Source organism: Simochromis diagramma, unplaced genomic scaffold (genome assembly GCF_900408965.1).
Source record: "Simochromis diagramma unplaced genomic scaffold, fSimDia1.1 OVJJ01000571.1, whole genome shotgun sequence".
Taxonomy (NCBI): Eukaryota; Metazoa; Chordata; class Actinopteri; order Cichliformes; family Cichlidae; genus Simochromis; species Simochromis diagramma.
In genome coordinates this window covers 573,919-592,698 of record NW_024386885.1, presented here as the reverse complement: position 1 = coordinate 592,698, position 18,780 = coordinate 573,919, and the positions used below count along the sequence as shown (strand labels likewise).

General features: G+C 42.7%; 2 protein-coding genes across 2 annotated transcripts; both read right to left on the bottom strand.

Annotated features, from left to right (window-relative positions):
- Positions 1-659: 659 nt before the first annotated feature.
- Positions 660-4,503, bottom strand: cbx8b (chromobox homolog 8b). Its single transcript, XM_040033388.1, is given in 6 exon segments — positions 660-1,854; positions 1,856-2,219; positions 3,555-3,621; positions 3,737-3,802; positions 4,008-4,051; positions 4,182-4,503. Coding segments are annotated over 6 exon segments (1,086 nt in total). The 5' UTR covers positions 4,251-4,503; the 3' UTR covers positions 660-1,378.
- Positions 4,504-11,299: 6,796 nt separating this feature from the next.
- LOC120734544 (E3 SUMO-protein ligase CBX4-like) lies at positions 11,300-18,505 on the bottom strand. Its single transcript, XM_040033384.1, has 5 exons — positions 18,192-18,505; positions 17,949-17,992; positions 17,352-17,417; positions 15,436-15,502; positions 11,300-13,967 (listed from the first exon to the last, which is right to left on the bottom strand). The coding sequence occupies exons 1-5, from the start codon at positions 18,258-18,260 to the stop codon at positions 12,492-12,494; spliced, it is 1,722 nt and encodes a 573-aa protein (XP_039889318.1). The 5' UTR covers positions 18,261-18,505; the 3' UTR covers positions 11,300-12,491.
- Positions 18,506-18,780: the final 275 nt, after the last annotated feature.

The following is an 18,780-nucleotide window of genomic DNA, read 5'->3' as shown; positions in this document are numbered from 1 at the left end:
TCGCGGATGAATAAAGCAGAGCCGCGCTGCATAGAGCTGTGAAATGTGTGCACCTGCATGCGGAACATTTTACCCGTTTCTCATTTTTCACCGCACTCTAAGGCTGTTGTCTGAGGCCTGTCCTGGCGCAATCGCATACACAGAAAATATCATGAAATCAATCAAAAACATTAAAAATGTGTTTGCTTTTAAATATACCTTCAATAAAAATGGAATAATTATTGGAATGACTGGCTGCATTTGGTCATTTCAATCGTTTTCTTTTTCTTTTTTTAATAATAAAACTAAGCGGGCATGCAGCCATGTAGAGTCACGACGCATACAAAAATTAAACAATGAAAGCAGATTCACGGACTTTTATTGACCAGAGGGGGGAGAAATTTGTGCTGTTGCAACTCTGGAGGGAGAATCATGTAGGCCTCCCGCAGGACTGTGCGAGCCGGGCTGGGTGATGAGCCCGAGGCCTTTAACTTTTGGCGCAACTTTGCAGAAATTTCAATAAATAAATAAATATTAAACAACGCGTTGAAATCGAGAGATATTATTATATGTGGGGAATATAAAAGTAAGCCCGGCGGTTAAGTCGTTTGTCGGGTCTAATTGATGGATCTAAGCGGAACCCGGAGGGCTGACGATGGTTTAAAAACAACACAAAGAAATGAGAAATTCAAATGATTTATTGAAAAGCGTCTAAAAAGCAGTTTGACAACAACCTCTTTTTTTGTCAGTTACAACAAAGCTGTATGATCGTTTTTCTATGAAAATGTAAAATATAGGAACTATGTTAATGGAAAATGTTATATTAACTTTGGGAAAACTTCAGAGAGTGTGTTGAATTTGTTAATTTACTTTAGGTTTTAGAAATCTCCGAGGCAAACTCGGTCTTTGAAGACAACATAAAGATTTTTTTCCTAATACTTTTAAATTCAAAGTGCTTGAGTTAATTTTTAAATATTATTCCAGGATTTGAAATCAAGCGAAACCTTTCAGTCAAATCAGTTCAAATAAAGAGAATTATTCAGACCACAACCTGAATTAAATATCCTCGCTGCACAGCTCAGGTGGGAAGAAACGTGGAAAAAATACATTCTTGTTAGTTTTAAATGCAAAATAGTAAAAGTCACAAGATCTGTACAGAAAGTAGCCACTCGCTGCAAAGGAAACATGCAACTCATGTTAACCATTGCACAATGTGAAAGGGACTTCATTTGATTTGGTCAATACATTAAATAGATGTCCAGCTTTATATTATATACACATATGCACATTATGTTATTTGCCTTTTTACATTACATACAAAATCTGCTTTGCTTGATAATCCCACCATGTCCTATAAACTTCAGATCTGCTGAAAGTCAGAAAACAGAGCATCAGTCAGTCATCTTTTGTCCTTGAAGAAGCCTTTAGAAGTGCTGCTCTCCTTGATGGTGACCGTCAGGAAGTTGGTGGTCACGTCTGTCACCAGGACCTTCTCCACGTTGCCGAGAGACGGCCTCCACGTCACTTCGTCCAAGTCGTCGTCGAGCCGCGTTGGGGACGGCCTGTCCAGAAAATAAGGCTTTTCCATTTGGGGGAGCTCGGCGGGACGACTCAGACTCATTTTGGAGTGGTGCTTGAAGTGTGCAGGTACCAGGTAGGCGGAGACGTCCTTTATCCTGTGAGTGTCCATGTCTGTTCTGTGAGGATGCAGGCCGCGGTCTGAGTACAGCTGTTTGTAGGAGCTCTCCCCAGAGCGCTGTGTGTGGTGATGGTGGTGGTGATGGTGGTGGTAATGATGTTTATGGCTGTGGCCGTGGTTCTCTGGATGTCTGTGGGCCAGTTTGACCAGCCTCATGTCTTCGCCCCCCTGGAGCTTAGCCAGTTTGTGAGGGCCTGTGGCTCTCCTGCTCCTCCCCTCTCCTTTTATGGTGCTCAGAGAAGACCTCATTAAACCGCGGCTTAGGCTTGGGACCTCTCTTTTTAGGTATGTGGATGAGGTCTTCTGAACTAGTATGAAGCAAAGACTGCTGGTGCTCACGAGGGCTCAGTTCAGGCGGTCGGACGCGTACGCTTTCTCCACGGTTGACGGTACTCGGTGGGAAGATGGTGGGCACGACAGCTCTCAGGCCCTCTCTGGCCCTGGGGGTGGCAATCGGTTCTGGGGTCGGGTAGGTGACGCGCATTCCTCGGACTGCTTCGCTCCTGAAGTCATAGGACTTGGACTTCACCTTTGCCTGAGCCTATCAGAAAATTTTTGAAATTAGTATTTTAAGAAAATGACACCATTTTTCATAGCGAACATCAAACTGAATCAGTTAAAAGGGATTCATTCATTCTTTTATCGTCTGCTTTTTCTATTAATTTGTAAAATGTAATTTAAACAGCCTATTGATTGCTTCTACCTACACCTGTCATATTGGACTGCTAATAAACTAACTATCGAAAGAGTGGATATTAATCTTACATCAATAATTCACAGCAATAACTAGTTCCAGGGCACCATGTTTATTACTCAACTTCTACCAATCCCCTTTAAACGAGCCCTGTCAGTGGAGACTCTGGCATTTTGTTCAAGACAAACTGCCGCTCATTAAGCAATTTTCACGGTTCACCGCTCTGAACAGATGAAGCATCAGGCCGTGATGTTTTTCTCGGCTCATTGGAAAGTAACATGTAATCATAAAATTTTAATTAAATAATTTATTTCAGACACATATCCATTTCAGTATATAAACTATTCGTTTTATATTTTTTTAAATCTATTTATAAATTACACAACAGGGACAACAAATGCATAAACGGCATGTGTTCAAGAAAAGAAAAACACCTCATGTCATTTAAAGTAGAGTAGTTTTATAGTTCTTACAACTATATTTTAGAGGCAAATAAATTTGTACATTAAAATTCAAGTGAGATTTTTTTATTACTGATCTACAAAATTGGAGAACTTAAACATTCCTGAATTCTAATTTATTACATGCCACCTGGAGCTTTTCCATTTTTGCTTTAAAAGTGGCTTTAATAAAGAGACAACAGACCCAGAGCGTGTAAAAAAAAAAAGAAGAAGAAGATGGAAAAACAGCCTGGCTGTTTGTTAAACACATTTTATTTAACAAGCAGAAATAACCAGATACATGCCAAACTCTCTGGGTCAACCCATTTGTCAGGACCTAGAAATAATTTTATCATATATATTCTAATGCCTGGTATCACCACAAAATTAACAGTTCAATTTCCCCAGTTGAAAAAAGCCCCCCTGATGGGACACCTTTTGCGATGTGCTTCTGGCCCCAGGGGCCGCTTGTTTGACACCCCTGTCTTTAGGTATTCAAAGCCCGTTTTAGCATGTCAATACATCCCCATTAGGCAATAAACAAACTGAATACACTCCCATTCATGGGCAGGCTGTCCTAATTATGCATAATTAGCATATTTAACCTGCTCATTCACTAATGCATTCAAAGAAAAAAAATTAAGAAGCCACAATCTACAGAAGTGGAGAGAGCGCAGGAAGGGTTTGTTGGGGCTTTATTAGAGACACGCAATAAAACAATAAAGCAAGCTGCCAGCTTTACCTTAAGCAGAAACGTCTTGGGTTTTGGTCCTCTCTTTTTGGGCCCGTAGAGCTCCCTTTCACGCTCCCTGTGAAAAACCAGACACCCATTTTGAGTGTCACGGGAGCAAAGTGCACCGAGGACAGCGTACAGTTACCGAACACTCACTGGCTCTGCCCAGAAAGGCCACACAGACATCTTACCTCTGTTCAAAAGCGGCGAACAGGCGGGAGTCCAGAATATTTTCCTCCGGTTCCCAAGTGCTGTATCTGCGAATTAAAAACGCAGAGTTAGACAGAGGGAGCGGAGACTGACACACGGCGCTAGCCTGCGAGCTAAAAATCTCCACCGTGCTCAGTTTTAATCCCGCTGTCTCGCTAGCTGTGATGTGCTAACGACAGCCACAGCCGAGACAGTGCGGGCAGGGCAGCCGCGGGGTGAAAACATAATGAGGCTCAGTGTAGCGGGACTTACTTGGGAGACCACCCCTTCCATTTCACGAGGTATTCAATGCGACCCTGCATGCCATCAGAAACAAACAGACAGGACTTGGTTAGCTCGCAAGGGTTAACAGTAGTATGAGAGTGCGGCGATGGTGGTCTTATTCAGCATTCTGGGAGAAAAGAGCACGTTACATCTCCCGCCTACCTTCCTGATTCTGCGTTTGATGATAGACTCGGCAGCGAACACCCTCTCCCCGACGGCAGAAAGCTCCATGTTTACCCCAGTGCTACCTCCCGTTAGCTGGGTGGACGCTAACGCTAGCAGAGCAGATATTTTTCTCCAGTCCCAGCCACTCTGAATTCCCGACAGACCATAATACTCCCGAACAGAATGGACGTCAGCGCAGTTTTTTCACAGCGTTGCTAAGGAACCGCAGTCGGTGGAACCTTTAGGCGAGCACCCATTGGTCGAACCGTTGCTACGTGCTCTGGTTGCTAAGTGGAGAGGAGGAGCTTGCGCCTCTGCGAATTCTTCGGGGAGGGGGAAATGGTGGCTTTTTTCCCCGTGCGGCGAGTGAATCATTTCGCGCAAGTTATGTGCGCAAAAATGCACGCGGTCTCGTTATGCGGACACGCCAGCCTTGTCAGGCAAATAGAGAGAGAGTAGGAAATAACGAGGGCGCCTGAATTGCGCGCCAGCGCGTAGGTAGTTTCCCCCATTTGCGTTTGGTCGCTACAGCAGCGTATTCATCAGCTGATGAAGCGGAGGTTATTTTTTGTTATTCCATAAACACCAAACGATCGCCTCCACGTCCTCCCTGCGTCAGGCCAAGTGCTACATATCTGCCCGGTCCGTTCACGTGATTTTATCTAATTATTCTCTGCGCGTTCACCTTAAAGAGAAAATATTGTAATTATATTCAGCCGTCTGATTTACCGCATATCACACGCCGGCGCTCTGTTGTTTGAAAAAAATGCAAAGTGGGTGATACATTTAAATCAAATACATGCCTGTAATGTTATAAAAATAAATGTGTGTTTTGGTAAGAGGTCAGTCCATTAGATCTCAGCGATTAAACTGAACCTTTCAGTGACACTGATTCATCAGACGTTAGGAAAACAGCTGTCACGGGCCAAAGATAAGCAGTAATAAGACGAATTTTCCAGGAAGAGATCTGGGAAAGCTTCTCGCTGTGTGAGGTTTAAAGGCATCTGATTGGTCTCTTCAGTGAAACGGGGGGTTGTGATTTGTTTCTTTGAATTATGAAACACAGCCAGCTTTGAGTTATTGTTTAATTTTTCCCGATAATGAGATTTCTCAGCCCAGATAATCGGAAATTATGGATAAGATCCTGCGAGGCCCCTTGTTTTTAACGCACATCAAACAAAAAAGTCAAAGTTAAACCGCAGTTTTCACTTTTCCTTTCTCACAGTGAGGCGCCCTTCCGCTCATAAATCCGATCCCTGTTTTCCCATACAGTGCCACATTTATGTTACCCGCAAAAAAACAAACAACAAATTAAATAAATTCGATTATTTATGCATTTACTTTGGTATCAATGTAATGATAAAAAAAATTATAAAATACAAATTAATTTAAAAACATTATTATTGTTATTATCATTATTATTATTTTTTATTTATTTATTTTTCATTAGACTGTTTTTATATTTATAATTTTTTACTTGCTCATTTTTTAGATTCGATTTTATTAGGTTGAAATAGTAAGAATAACTACGTTTATATATATATATATATATATATATATATATATATATATATATATATATATATATATATATAAATTTATTTATATGAACAGATCTGTTTAACAAACGTTTATTTGCTTGATGTGTCTGTTTAGCGCGGACGGTAACGGCTGAGTCAGCATAAAGAGCGGTTAGTCTTGGCTGAATCATTTGAACATCTTTGCTGAGACTGGCTGATCTTTCTTCGTCAGTTAAAAATGAGATGAAATGAATTCCAACACAAGGACAGCGGCGATAAAGGGAAGCGAATGAGTAAGTAAGTAAAAAAAAAAGCTGGCCATACAATCTGGTTATTAATTATGCATTTAATTCCTCTTGGGTTGGAATATTTTTAAATAAATTAAAAATTTTCAAAAATGCCTCAGACTCATGACTCATCATCTAAATCTATTACGTCTTAGCAGCAGGTCAGGTTAAACTTAACTGCGATCATTTACTGTTAAATATGTTCAAGCACAAAACTGATGTAAATTCTTTCACATACACATTTTATTTATTTTATTTATTTCGTCCTTGAGCACCACTCCCAAATATTCTTTTAGGAGTCATTTATGTAACGCTAGGGTAACCACAAGAGAGATATGATTTTAGAAGAAAATGAAAATGTTTCAGAAACGTAACATTACATCTATCCATTCAAACTCTGGCTGTGGTGAGCTTGAAGAAGAGGATGAAACTGACCTCTAGCCCCTTCCAAAACGAGTCTGCCCCAGGACCCCTGCTCAGCAGCACACCGCGGGACCGGCCAATTAGCAGCCAGCCAATCAGCAGCCAGCCAATCAGCAGCCAGCCAATCAGCAGCCAGCAAGGGATAAAATACGGATCTGAAGAAAATGGTCTCCCTGCACCAAAGAAAGAAACACCCCGCAGAGCTGACAGTGTAAAAATGCAGCACCGATGTCATTTCCTCAAGTGCTGGATATCCAGTCTTCCTTTTAACCTTTTCTGGCTGTGCCGGATTCATTCAGTCATTCTGAGGTACATTGATTTAGAGGGAAGAAGCGTTTTTAGAGAGGGATGAGAGAGATGGCCCAAATCCACTCCCGTGCACTCCTTGCTGGGGTTTCGGATTCTAACGGGAGTTCACAGAATTCCTCTGGGACGAGCATTGGTGCCATTTATCAGGGAGCTCTGCAGGGCTGCTTGTGATGCTAAGTCATCAAATGCATTTAAATGCAACTTGCATCTGTTTACAGGGAAATTATGCAACATGCAATGACGTTTTTATGTCACACAAACTGTGATCGGAGCCTCTAAAGAGGAAGCAGACAAAGGTGGACCGTCCTGAACACGGCCCAGACACAAATCTTTCAGCTCTTCCAGGTGTGCGTTCACAGCCCAGACCTCCTAGTGTCCTACATAAAAAAGGAGAAAAATCTGCCGCACAAGGGTGTGAGAGTGTTTGAGCAGGAGCATCAAATACCGGAAATCATCATGGATTATAATCCCACAGAGGGACGGCTGGACGACATGGGCAAGCTGGTGAATGGCTACAGCTGCAAAATGAGAACCCTACGGTATACTTGTGATATGTTTCAACATCTTAGACATCCCAGCGTGAAATGCTTTCATCATCTGGATATATCCAAAGCCACACTGGAACACAGGAAAGCTCCAGAGCAAAGGATTTTCTCGAGGAGCCTGGCAAGGCCCTGGTGCAAACTACAAATGCGGAGAAGACAAATTCAAGAACAAGCGCTCCGTGAGGAGCAGGAGGATGATACCTTCACTAACTATATATTCTGTGTGTGCGTGCGTGTGTGAGTGGGTGAGAGAAATCCATAATTTAACTTCGCATACTCTCAACGAATAAGATGCCCTAATTCATCTTAAGTAAGCTGCACTTAGTTTTTCTAAGGCAACAAGTTTGCATATTTTTTTTCTGAGAACTAATTACATTTTACAGTATAGGTCTCTGCCACACACACACACACACACACACACACACACACACACACACACACACACACACACACACACACACACACATTATTTTGTTTAGACCGACATAATGTGTTCAATTTAATAACATTCCTCATTTATATTTATTGGATAATAAAACACGTTTTCCTTTTTCTTTTTCACGTTTCATCACTTTAAAATATAAACACTATCATGTAAAGCTAAACATGTAGGTACATGGTAAACAATATGCTGCCTTTATTGCTTTAAGCGTAATAAAACAAATAACTGAGGTTGGTTTAAAATCTCAATCATGCGCGCAGGTCCAGCAGGCCCACGATCACTGACTGAGGAACAAAAACATGAAAACCACACGGGGGTGAGGAGGCCTCACATCGGGATAATTAAGAGCAGAGATCGACTGAGCACCAACAATTTCGGGGAAATTTAAAACTATCCGGAGCATTTGTCGTTTTAAATTCCTAAACTGTTGCTAATAAAAAGGTGTGACTACAGGCTGAGTGAAGATGCCACGACGCATTAAAATCCCCCAAATTTCTAATAAACCAAATTTAAACATTTTTTCTGTTCTTCTCAGTTTCTGAGCGAAAGGATCTTCGAATAAAACTCATTAAAACCGGCTCAAAATCACCTGAAAGAGCCAGAACAGAAATTGACTCGCAGTAATTTGGTGTTGCGCGCACAGAGGGAAATATTTACCATTTATGTAAGATAATTTCCCCCGGAGGTGAAACCCAAAGGGAATGGTCGAACATCAAACCCAAACTAAATATTTGAAAGATGCCCTAATCTCCAAAGCATTACTCTGGATCTATAGGCTGCGGTGAGTGACATATCAGAACCTCTTAAAGGAAGCAAAGCTCGGATTAAGCCTTTAGCTGGCCCGGTGATTATTCCAGGCTACAGGTTCTGATCCATGCTTCGGCTTTTTTTTCTTCTGAGCGCAGACAGAAAGAGAAGATGGGCGCACCTCAGACTCTGGATGCGATTGGTCTCGGCGCGCCTGCAGTGCAGCAGTGCCGCCGCCATTAAAACACCATTGGTTGGCTTGTATCCGGGCAAGACGCGTGTTCCCGGTGTGCGCACAAAACAGGAATCCCCGGCTACAGCACAAAGGGACTAATACGAAAAACAGCGCAATAATAACCAGACATTTCAGACATCCAATTGACCAAGTTCAGTCCGTTCTGTGGAGCTTAAGCATTGAAGGAATCCTGCCCCAATTAAAGCTTTCCCCCATTTTTTTTCACTTGTCTGGGGATTTAAACGTTTACATTAGACCCAATTTTTAGCCTTTATTAATTTCTTTTTCCCATAGGTAATCGCACTAATGGGCAGTTGAAGAAAAAATTAGTTCAATAAGGTATCATGGCAGGTAGTCAATATTCTTCATGGTTCTCTTCATTTTAAAGCTGAATTCCTTTCACGGATTCCCGTCATGTCTCATGAAAACTTGATTTTCGTGCAGGCTCAACCAGTTTCAAACCAACCGGGCTCGTACAGCCTGCAGGGTGAAAATGATCAGAGAACAGAGAATAGACCGAAATCAGAGGCGCGGGGCTCCAATTCACTACTTAGGGAAAACACTGTGGATAATTATGTTACGTTGACACGAAAAACAAAACAAAAAACCACCACCAGAGTCTTCATGAGTTCACAGTCTTCATAAGGGCTGAGCTCATCTGCCAGTCACCGCTGGATGACTGGAGCTTTAGTCACTTTGTTCATTGGAAAAGGCAGGGGGATCCCAGCAGGCTGCCTGCGTAAATGAAACTATTAGTCTCTAATGTTTTTATGTGCAATTTACACTCCAGTTTCTATTCCTACCCGTTTCCCCTTCAAACAACTTTTTCTTCTGTGTAAAAACGACACAAAGACTCCTTTATGTGAGCAGCTTTAAAAAGAGTTTCAGAGGAATATTTGTACCAGGCTCATTGGTGGGTTTGGGACAAAACCTGAGAGGATGTTTTTCCCCATTTTACAAACGGAACTAATGTTCACATCATAAAGAGCTAAAACAGTCGGGTTCAGTCAGTAATTTTGTCACGCGTGGAAATTTCTGTCCAGTTCACGGCATTTAAACCGGATCTAAATTTAAAAAGGGCAGGCGGGTCAAGAGGTTTGTAACTGCGCTGATGTGTGGCGCAGTCCAAAATCTGCACTTAAGGATGTGTGTGGAGAAAGTGCCGGCCCACTCGAGACTCCCCTCGGAATAAAAGTTTGGCAATTCAAAAAGCACGTGTCTTCTGTGAGACGAGCCCTGGATCTGTTCATCACTCACACGCAAAATCAGCTCAACCTGACAGAGATCAGGAAGAGAAACAGCGCAAATCCTCCGTGCGGCATTTTGTGCAGTTCTTCTTTAGATGATTGCAGTAAGAAACCAACTTGTTTGGTGTCTGTCACATTTTTTTATTAGATTCTTTACTCGAATAAGCGCAAACAGCCATTACAAAGGAAGTAACTTGGTCTTAGATCCTGCGGGGAATTTCCCGCTGTAGCTCCTCAGCTGGAACATCGCGGTAATAATTTGCGGGCTGCTGCTCAGCGTTTCGGAGAGACGCGAGAGAAGAGCGCGCACGGAGGAGGAGAGGACAGCCATTTTCTCTGTCGACGCTCATATTAATGCGCACAGAAAGCAGTTTTATTGGCGGGTTGGAGCAGAGGAAATGGTCGAGAGCTGCCATCTCTGTCATTGCGGTTGTCGGAATGTCAGATTTCATCGCTTTTCTAAAGATTATTTATGCACACACATTGTCGGAAAATACGGATATCGCGCATTTCCCCTCACAGCAGACGGATAGATGATGCATTCGTGTGGCAAGACAAAAATGTTTCGGGCAGCTTTAGGACTGAGCTCACCTGCACGAACCAGCTCCTTCACTATATGCATGCATTAAACAAGAAACGTGAAAATAATACCCCGCCTCTGCCATTAAAGCTGAACCTGTAGGTAAAGCGAAGAAATCAGTTGCCTCCTGTTGAGTCTCTCAGCATGGCAGCATGATTTATCAAAGAAACACCTGGCGCGAACAGCTGTTCAGGTCAAAATTATGAGCTTTAAATTACAAACGTACTTCTTTAGCATTCATTTCAGCACAAAACAGACGTTTTGTTTTTCAGTCAAAGAATTCAGCGATTCAATATATTCAATATTTAAGGTCTTTCTTTTACTGTTGCATAATTCAGGCCTGTGATCGTTTCACTTTAAACTCAGTTGCTGATATAGGCCAGAATTAAACTGCAAACTTCTGTAAAAAGCAGTTTTTTATGTGAGTTAAAATAATTTGCACATATACAAGTGAAAAGGCCTGACTTTGAGCTCCAGTATGGCACACATGCTGGTCCAAAACAGCCTGTGGGATTGTAGGATGCTCATCTGAAAATACACCCCGGCTCTGTAATCCTTGTGGCCTGCAGCCCACACGCACGCACACACACACACAGACAGACAGAGCCAAGATCAGATTTAGCTTCTTCTGAGGCAACCTTTTAAGACAACAGCAGCCGTCCTCTTCCTGCTAAAACATTCAGCTCTCTGAGGGAAGCCGAGGTCGCATCACGTGATTAAGGGTACCAGGGTACCCCCCCTTTGCTATAGGAGCATGGAGAATAAACACATCAAACACACTCAGTTGCAAACAATTTTATTATTGCAAATTATGATGCATCATAAGAAGCCATTATTTTTTCCTCTGCACACAAAAGCACACGGTGCTCCAGGTTCTCACAGAGCAGCTCAATCCACCTCCAGCAGCGCAGGAAGAGACACAGGGGATCAGAAGTGATTATGAAAAGTGCTTTTACACACTTCTAATTGCAGCTCCACTGCAAACTATGTCAAGACAAGCCTCTGGGATCCCATACATAATAACTGCACTGCCTTCACTGAACACGTCAGGGTGCCAAAGAACAGAGACATGAAAAGTTGAATCCAGAGAACCCAGCTGGTGGTATTAGTCTGTAAGATTAGACAGCTCAACTAGCAGATTTGTGACTGATGTCATTCAAATAAAAGAAAAAGAAGCCACGTTCAGTCAGTGTGCTGCTGCAAAACATAAATTATCAGAGTCACAGGCGACTGGTGCTCGGCATCAGAGAGGCATGGCTTAAAAAACAGAACAGAAGCAAACATCGAGCTTGAATAATCTTCCATTTAAAAGCCTTTTTAACAATGCAAATCATATTTATTGACAAAAAGGCGCTTCATTTTTCTTTATTTGCTTGTTTAAGCATGCCTAATGGCATAATCTGTCCAAGCAGCACGCATCCTTTAAATCTGTCCATCTGTTCGCGCGCGCGCACACACACACACACACACACACACACACACACACACACACACACACACACACACACACAGTGTAATTTACCAGGATTCAATATAATTTTCTTCCTAACAAAATTCTCCATATAGCCTACATTTGTTTGACATTATCTGACATGTAGACGGTTGACTGTATAAAACGAGTTACATCCATAGAAAAGTGAAGCGTATTTATTTACACGAGTAAGTGCATCTTTAATTACATCCCCTCATTTGCTCGATCTAATTTTGCAGTTTAGGTTTCAAGAAGATACTGCATGTTATAAAATCTCCAGAAATAACAACAGGTTGAGCTTATAAGAAAGAAATATGCAAATAGACAGTTTCTCGTTAGCTTATAAGAAGAAATATGCAAATAAAAAGTTTCTCTTGTTATCTGAACTACCAATATACAAAATGAAAACAACATCAAGGGTCGATTTGTACATTCAAGCATCCAAAAATACAAATATATGTCATGTACATTTATACAGATGAACAGCTGGTACCCAGATTGTTACGCTGCTATGTACTCCTTGAACGTAACGGTGAGGCAGTTTGTGGTAATGTCCGTGATGACTATATTCCCAAGGAAAGGTTTGAAGGAGGGAAATGTGTCCTCCTTTTTCTGTTCGTGGTTAGAAACGGACAGCGACTCGGCGTTCTCCACTTCTGCAGGTTGTTGTGTTTCAAGCTGAGTTTCTGTTTGTGTGTCAGCCTCTGTTTGTCTTTCCTCCTCTGTGTGTGTTAGCGCCTCGGGCTGTGTGTGCGTTTCAGGCTGGGCTGCCGTGGGAACTGGAGCTTTAGGCCTCGACTTGACAATACTCAAGTCAATGGGCTCCACTTGGTCCACATACCCACAATCCTGCAGCCCGGGGTGACTGTGGTGTCCATTTTGGTCGATGTTGATGCTTTGGACAGGTGATGATGCTGTGTTGGGAGCGCTTATGCTCCTGGAGCTCAAAAACCTTTTACTACCCTCACGTTCCTCACCATCTGTGTCAGAGAGGTGTCGCTTTAGCCCTTGAAACCCACCTTGGCCTTCTCTTTTGTCCTGTGATGAGGGGACTCCCCTGTTCAAAGGCCGGGAGAGCAGATTAGGTTTGGTTGTCAATTGCAAAGGCTGATCCTCTGGAAGCTGGCCCTGACCCCTGACCTCAACATGTTTATCCTGTTCTGTCACAGTTAGCTCCGCTTTCAGGGACGGTTCCTTTTCTTTGGGGCAATTTCCATTAAATCCAGAACTGAGAGACGTTGCTTTGTCTACGGGGCTTTTAGCAAATCCATTGATGAGGCCGAGCTTTTTGACGAGCTTCATCTTTTCCAGGTGCTTTTCCGCACCGTTGTCGGTGCCTTGCGGTGGCTTTTCAGCAGCATCACACTCGCCGTTTTTCACTTTAGCTGCTTGCATCCCGTTTTCCATGTACTTGCTCATGACAATAACAATCCGGCCATTCTTGTTTTTGTTCTTCACAATCTTTAGTTTGCTGCTGCTGACACCGTTGGGCTGTGGTAAAGCGTCCTCCTTAGGTTTTGGCTTCTCTTGCTCTTTGTGTCCGTTGAAGTTTGCTGGAAGCTTCTTCAACTCCATGGTGATATCCTTCACTTTGGTCAGACAGCCCGAGTCCTTGTCCCGAACCCACTTTTGCTGCAGCACCGGAGGAAGGTTATACTCTTTGTTAGCCAGCTCAGGAGCTTGGACGTCTATCTTGGGTTTAGCAAATATGGGCTCGTGCACCTTGATGTCTGGCTGGTAGTGATGATGCTTCTTGCTGTTAAGCTGATAGTAAAACTTCTTGCCGTTAGCCTGCTGCTCAGCCTCACGCTCCCTGCACAGCGGCTGGTACTGGTGGTGCTTCTTACTGTTCAGCTGGTAATGCTGGGGCTGCGGACGAAGCATCTGGATGGGACTGGCGTTCTGACAGCTGTCCTCATCCAGGGACGCCTCTTGTAGGTCAGCCAGGATACTGGACCTCCTGGCAAAGGAAGGCACCTGCGAGCAAACACAGTAATCAGCATTATTAAAAACGCCCAAGCCCCATCGATAAAGAATCAAATGATTTGTGTTGTTTTAATGAGCATTTAAAATAAAGAGCATCCCTTTGAGCTGGGAATTTGATTAATGATTAAGAGTCTCCAGTTTCTATACACGTGTCTTTCCTTGGGTACAAAAAAAAGGCTTTCATGGGGCCCACGAGCTGCAATGAAGACACTGTGCTTGGAATGTGTGACGGGGCTCCAAACGAGCACAAGGTTTATTTCAGAGGCCTTGGGTCCATGTTGACACAGCCCTCCTACAGATCCCTTGCAGCTCTCTGAGCCACCAGCCCGGCCATCACAGTGACATTTCAAAGTGTCTCCCGTGGCTGTGACCTCAGCTTGGAGGAATGTCATTGGCTGCTTTGTGTCCCGGCATTGACTTTATCCCATGTGTTACCACCAACACCCTCCTGAGAGGAACAAAAACATGCCTCCGAGGGGATCCCTTAGCCCTTTGGGCCAGTGATTGATGCATTAAATGTACAATCGCAGTCACCTAACTGCAACTGTTAGGTCAGGAGACAGATTCCTATAGAATTTAATGAAGATAACGTCCCTCGCTCATTCAAATTTTCACTCCGTAAGTGAGCCAACGCCTAAATTTTTACAAATGAAGCTTTGTTATCTCATCATACAGGTAAAACAAAACCCTGTGGAGTAAACCATGATGGGTCATCTCAGTTTAAAATAGGGAATACTGATATATCAGCCAAATATCTGTAACAACTTGACTGATACCCAAATACATTTACAGATGTCTGTGGCCAATATTAATCTGCTGTGTCCCCCGAGTTTCACGTTAAAAAGATAATGTGAAGACATGAAATTATGCATATTATACAAAGATGCTTTTATTCATGTATAAATAACAACAAAAACAAAAACAAAATAGAAAAACATATTAACCACATATTTATTTGGAACATCTTCATCTAGCATGGCTTTCATAATCACAACTTGAAAGCCAAAAAATTTGAGCGTGAAGCCCAAATGTTTAACAGGCGGGGTCTAACAAAAGGAGCTTTGAGTTGCATTTTGGGGAATGTAGGCTTTAATGGTACCAAAAGCTTTAGCCATGTTAGAGACGAAAATGTTATTTTTTTTTTTTTGTATCACAACTTTCACGACATGTTTCATCATTTTCACATGATGAAACGTGACATATTTCACATGTTCTTTAATATTTTCTGAAATTTCCCGACCTTAGAGAGAGAGGTACAAATAAAAATGAAACTTAAGCATCATTCATCATTACTGATAATCAAGATTAGCATTTAGAATCATGTTTTGAAGTATATTTCAGTGTGTGAATGCGCTGTGTCTAAACAATGCTATTTGAGCTGCTGCCTTTCTGGTGTTCTGGTTAATAAAAAACAGAAAAACCGAAGTCCTGTTTCCTCGTTATATATTTTTTTTCTTACCTGGACCAGAAGATGTTTTGGCTTGGGTCCTCTCTTGCGATACCCCATCATCTGCTCTTGACGTTCCCTGCGGGAGAGGAATAGACCAGCCAATCAGTGAACCATGACACAGAGATGAGTTGCAGTTGCATGGCAACACGACGTCATGGGTGTCCTCCTCATGCTCTATTAGAAAACGCTGAGCATGTGTTACACTTCCTGATGTAAGGTGAGCATTGTTATTTGTTCATCATATATTTACCTGTCCTCGCCTTTGTTTAAACAGGATCAAATGTACATTTATCCTCAGCTGCTACAAAAGCTAAACAGTCAGTTCATACTAACACTCATAATCCAGTAAACAAACTCTATCCACGGTGGAAGATAAGGGCCAACCCCTCTCTGACTTTCCTCAGTCTCCATCCAAGTCCCTCCAAGACAGTAATTCAATACCGCAGACAGGAGTGATGTCAGATTCCTCCCCCCCTCACATCTAATTACAATGACGACTCAGTGTATTTTCATAGCCTGGCATTCAGACGATTTGGCTCCCCCGAGAGGCACGCAATTAGTTTCAATAAAATCCCTCCTCTTTGGAGCAAGCGAGAGATAATTGCGAAAACAGCCGTAGAGTGAAGTCGATGTTTTGCTTTAACGTGTGACCTGCGCCTGAAAGGTTGCTGTAGGCAAAAGCTGAAGGAGACTGAGAGGGAAGCCAGTGACAGTTTAACACAGCATGCATTTAGGAAATTCAATTACACTGCCCTTCACACGGAGCAGCCTGGTCAGCCACTCAGCAGAGTATTTAGTATTTAGCCAAACAGCTAAAGTCACCAAGGTAGCCAACGCTAAAGGGTAATATTTGAATTTTTCTGATATATACGTTTACTAAGATACTATGTAGTTCCTTCAATCTTGCTTTGCTTTTGCACCGTCATCACATCATGAGCCGATTACTTAAAGATGTGAACCATAATGTAAACTTCCCCTCGACTCCAAAATACACTTTGCTTCATGTTCCTTCAGACAGATATTTAAACTCTACCATGCACGATGATGTAATGTGCAGAATGTGACGAACATTATTTTCACATTTGTCTGCTGAGGCTTTTTTGTGCCATCAGAAAGTCTGACTTTAACATGTGTGCAGGCAAGCTGGATTTATAGCACTAGAAACTGTATAAATGCAAATCCATAAGCAATTTAAATAATGTGAAAGATGCAGATACTTTAAATAAGCAGTACACCTATACAACTAAAGAAGTATAAAGTGACATCATAACTCTGTCTCGTAGATGTGGACTGATCCTAGTACTAGACTTCATTGATTTTTAATGGAGATCTTTTAGTTGAATACTAAGTGTTATTCATCTCTGAAAGCTGGTGATATGTGTCTCGTGTCCTCTGTATTTGTGTTCTTAAAAGTGGTGCACATCAGAAAATCCAGGGGAAAAAAGTCTAACCTGCAAAAAAGTAAAGGGATCAAACAACCTTTGAACAATCATCATTCACTTATACAGTCATGCTGTGGAAAATGACACTGGTCATCTGGTGAGTGGATGGCAGGACAGCAGGTAGCACTTTAGCAGGATAACATGATGCCGACACTCAAATAACTATCAGGTAACAAAAAGTAGATGCGCAACAAAGTGGTTCAGTTTGATCTGATAACCCTAACCTGAGCTTAACCCTGATCCAACTCTGATGACACAGGGTTTAATCTAAAGACAAACATTAAGGCTTTTCTGTAAACCAAACTCTCTACACTTCTAAAACTTACAGGCGAACCTGCTTTACTCTCTGGGGATGGGTGACAGATATTTTATGTGCTGTGACAAAAACTGGAAATGTAAGATACAGTGGATTAAAACCTGTTCTATCATGTTTTTCAGCAGCTTGTGCACCGGTGAAGCTTCTTTATCAAACTAAAAACGTACCTGTCTTGAAACGCATCAAGTAGTCTTGGGTCCAGGATGTTCTCCTCTGGTTCCCATGTGTTGTATCTGTCCACAGAGGAGAGACAGAGAGCAGTGAGTGCACGCTGGCCAGTCAAAAACGGCTCACCATAACAGGCACTGGCTGAAGATACCCAGGTGACAGGACCTAATTCAATCTATTACTTATAAAATCTCCCTAGAGTCATAATTGTGGGCGTGCATGTAAACAACATGCTGAGACGCTTGTCCTCCCTGTGGATACACGTGTAATAAATCATGGGTAACTTTTACGCACGGTAATAGGGGGAGGAAACAACGGTCCGGCCTCCACACAAATCTCGATACGTGGCATTTCTTAAACATAGTGTTCAATTATAGACATGTCTTCCTCTAATTGGCACACTGGGGATTGCATACATTGGAAAACCACATCCATCATCGGGGCCAATAAACGCGCCGAGCGCCCAGAGCAAGAACGCGCAACCCCCCGTACGCGCGCCCACGCACAGAAAAATGCAGGCATTTACACTTGCGCACACTTTCTGTTTTGGATGTGGCGTCCTCGTTGAGTGTATTTCTGTTATCAAGTGCACTCACCTTGGAGACCATCCACGCCACTTGACCAAATACTCAACCCGTCCCTGTGAAGGAGGAGAAACGGGATAATGAGCGTAACGTTACTTTACTCCGCGCTGCACAGTCATCTTAAAATATCGAATAACAATAATAGTAATAATAAAACAACATATGCTCCGCTGAAAGCAGAAGTGAAAAAGAAAAATCAGCCTCCTTTCCAAGTGCATGTGTGCAAAAATGTCCTTCGGTGCTCTTGTGACAAACCTTTCTGCTGCGCTTCTTCTCGATGCTCTCCACCGCAAAGACGTGCTCTCCCGCGGCGGGTAGCTCCATTTTCCGATACAAGAGAAGCCGCTCTTCTGCTTTCCCCCCCCTCTCTGCTTTTGTTATCGGACACCTTATCCTTGCTTTCAGCCCGTTTTTCCTCGCTGCTCCTCTGATGTGAAACACAAGATTCCCCCCTCCTCCTATTTTCACTGCACCGCTTCCCTCGCTTTCCCCCTCAGAGGATCTCGCTCTGCAGCCGAGCTCGAGCTGCAGCCAGAAAACACTTCATGCAAATAGCCGTTGGTGTGACGTTACATGAGGGGGAGGTTATTGGGGGCGGGGGTTGTTCCCGTGCTGCATTCGGAGACTGTCGTAAAAAGTGTAATCACGACTTCAACGGCGCGTAAACAACATGAAAAAAGCTGTAAGTGGCTGATGTAGAGGATGTCTTTGAGAAATTTGGCGAGGGATGAAAACCAAGGCAAAAACTGGTAGCTGAAATTTTGTTGTGGGCTAGTTTATTGTGCCAGGATATTAACACCAACCAGACATGAATGGCGTTTACTTTTTTCCTGTAGAAAAACAA

Excerpts from the sequence above, each read along its gene's own strand:
- LOC120734544 (XM_040033384.1), bottom strand. The coding sequence starts at position 18,260 with ATGGAGCTACCCGCCGCGGGAGAGCACGTCTTTGCGGTGGAGAGCATC. Across the intron at positions 15,503-17,351 it reads CTTGATGCGTTTCAAGACAG|GGAACGTCAAGAGCAGATGA; the intron begins GTACGTTTTTAG and ends CCTCTCCCGCAG. Across the intron at positions 13,968-15,435 it reads CAAAACATCTTCTGGTCCAG|GTGCCTTCCTTTGCCAGGAG; the intron begins GTAAGAAAAAAA and ends GTTTGCTCGCAG.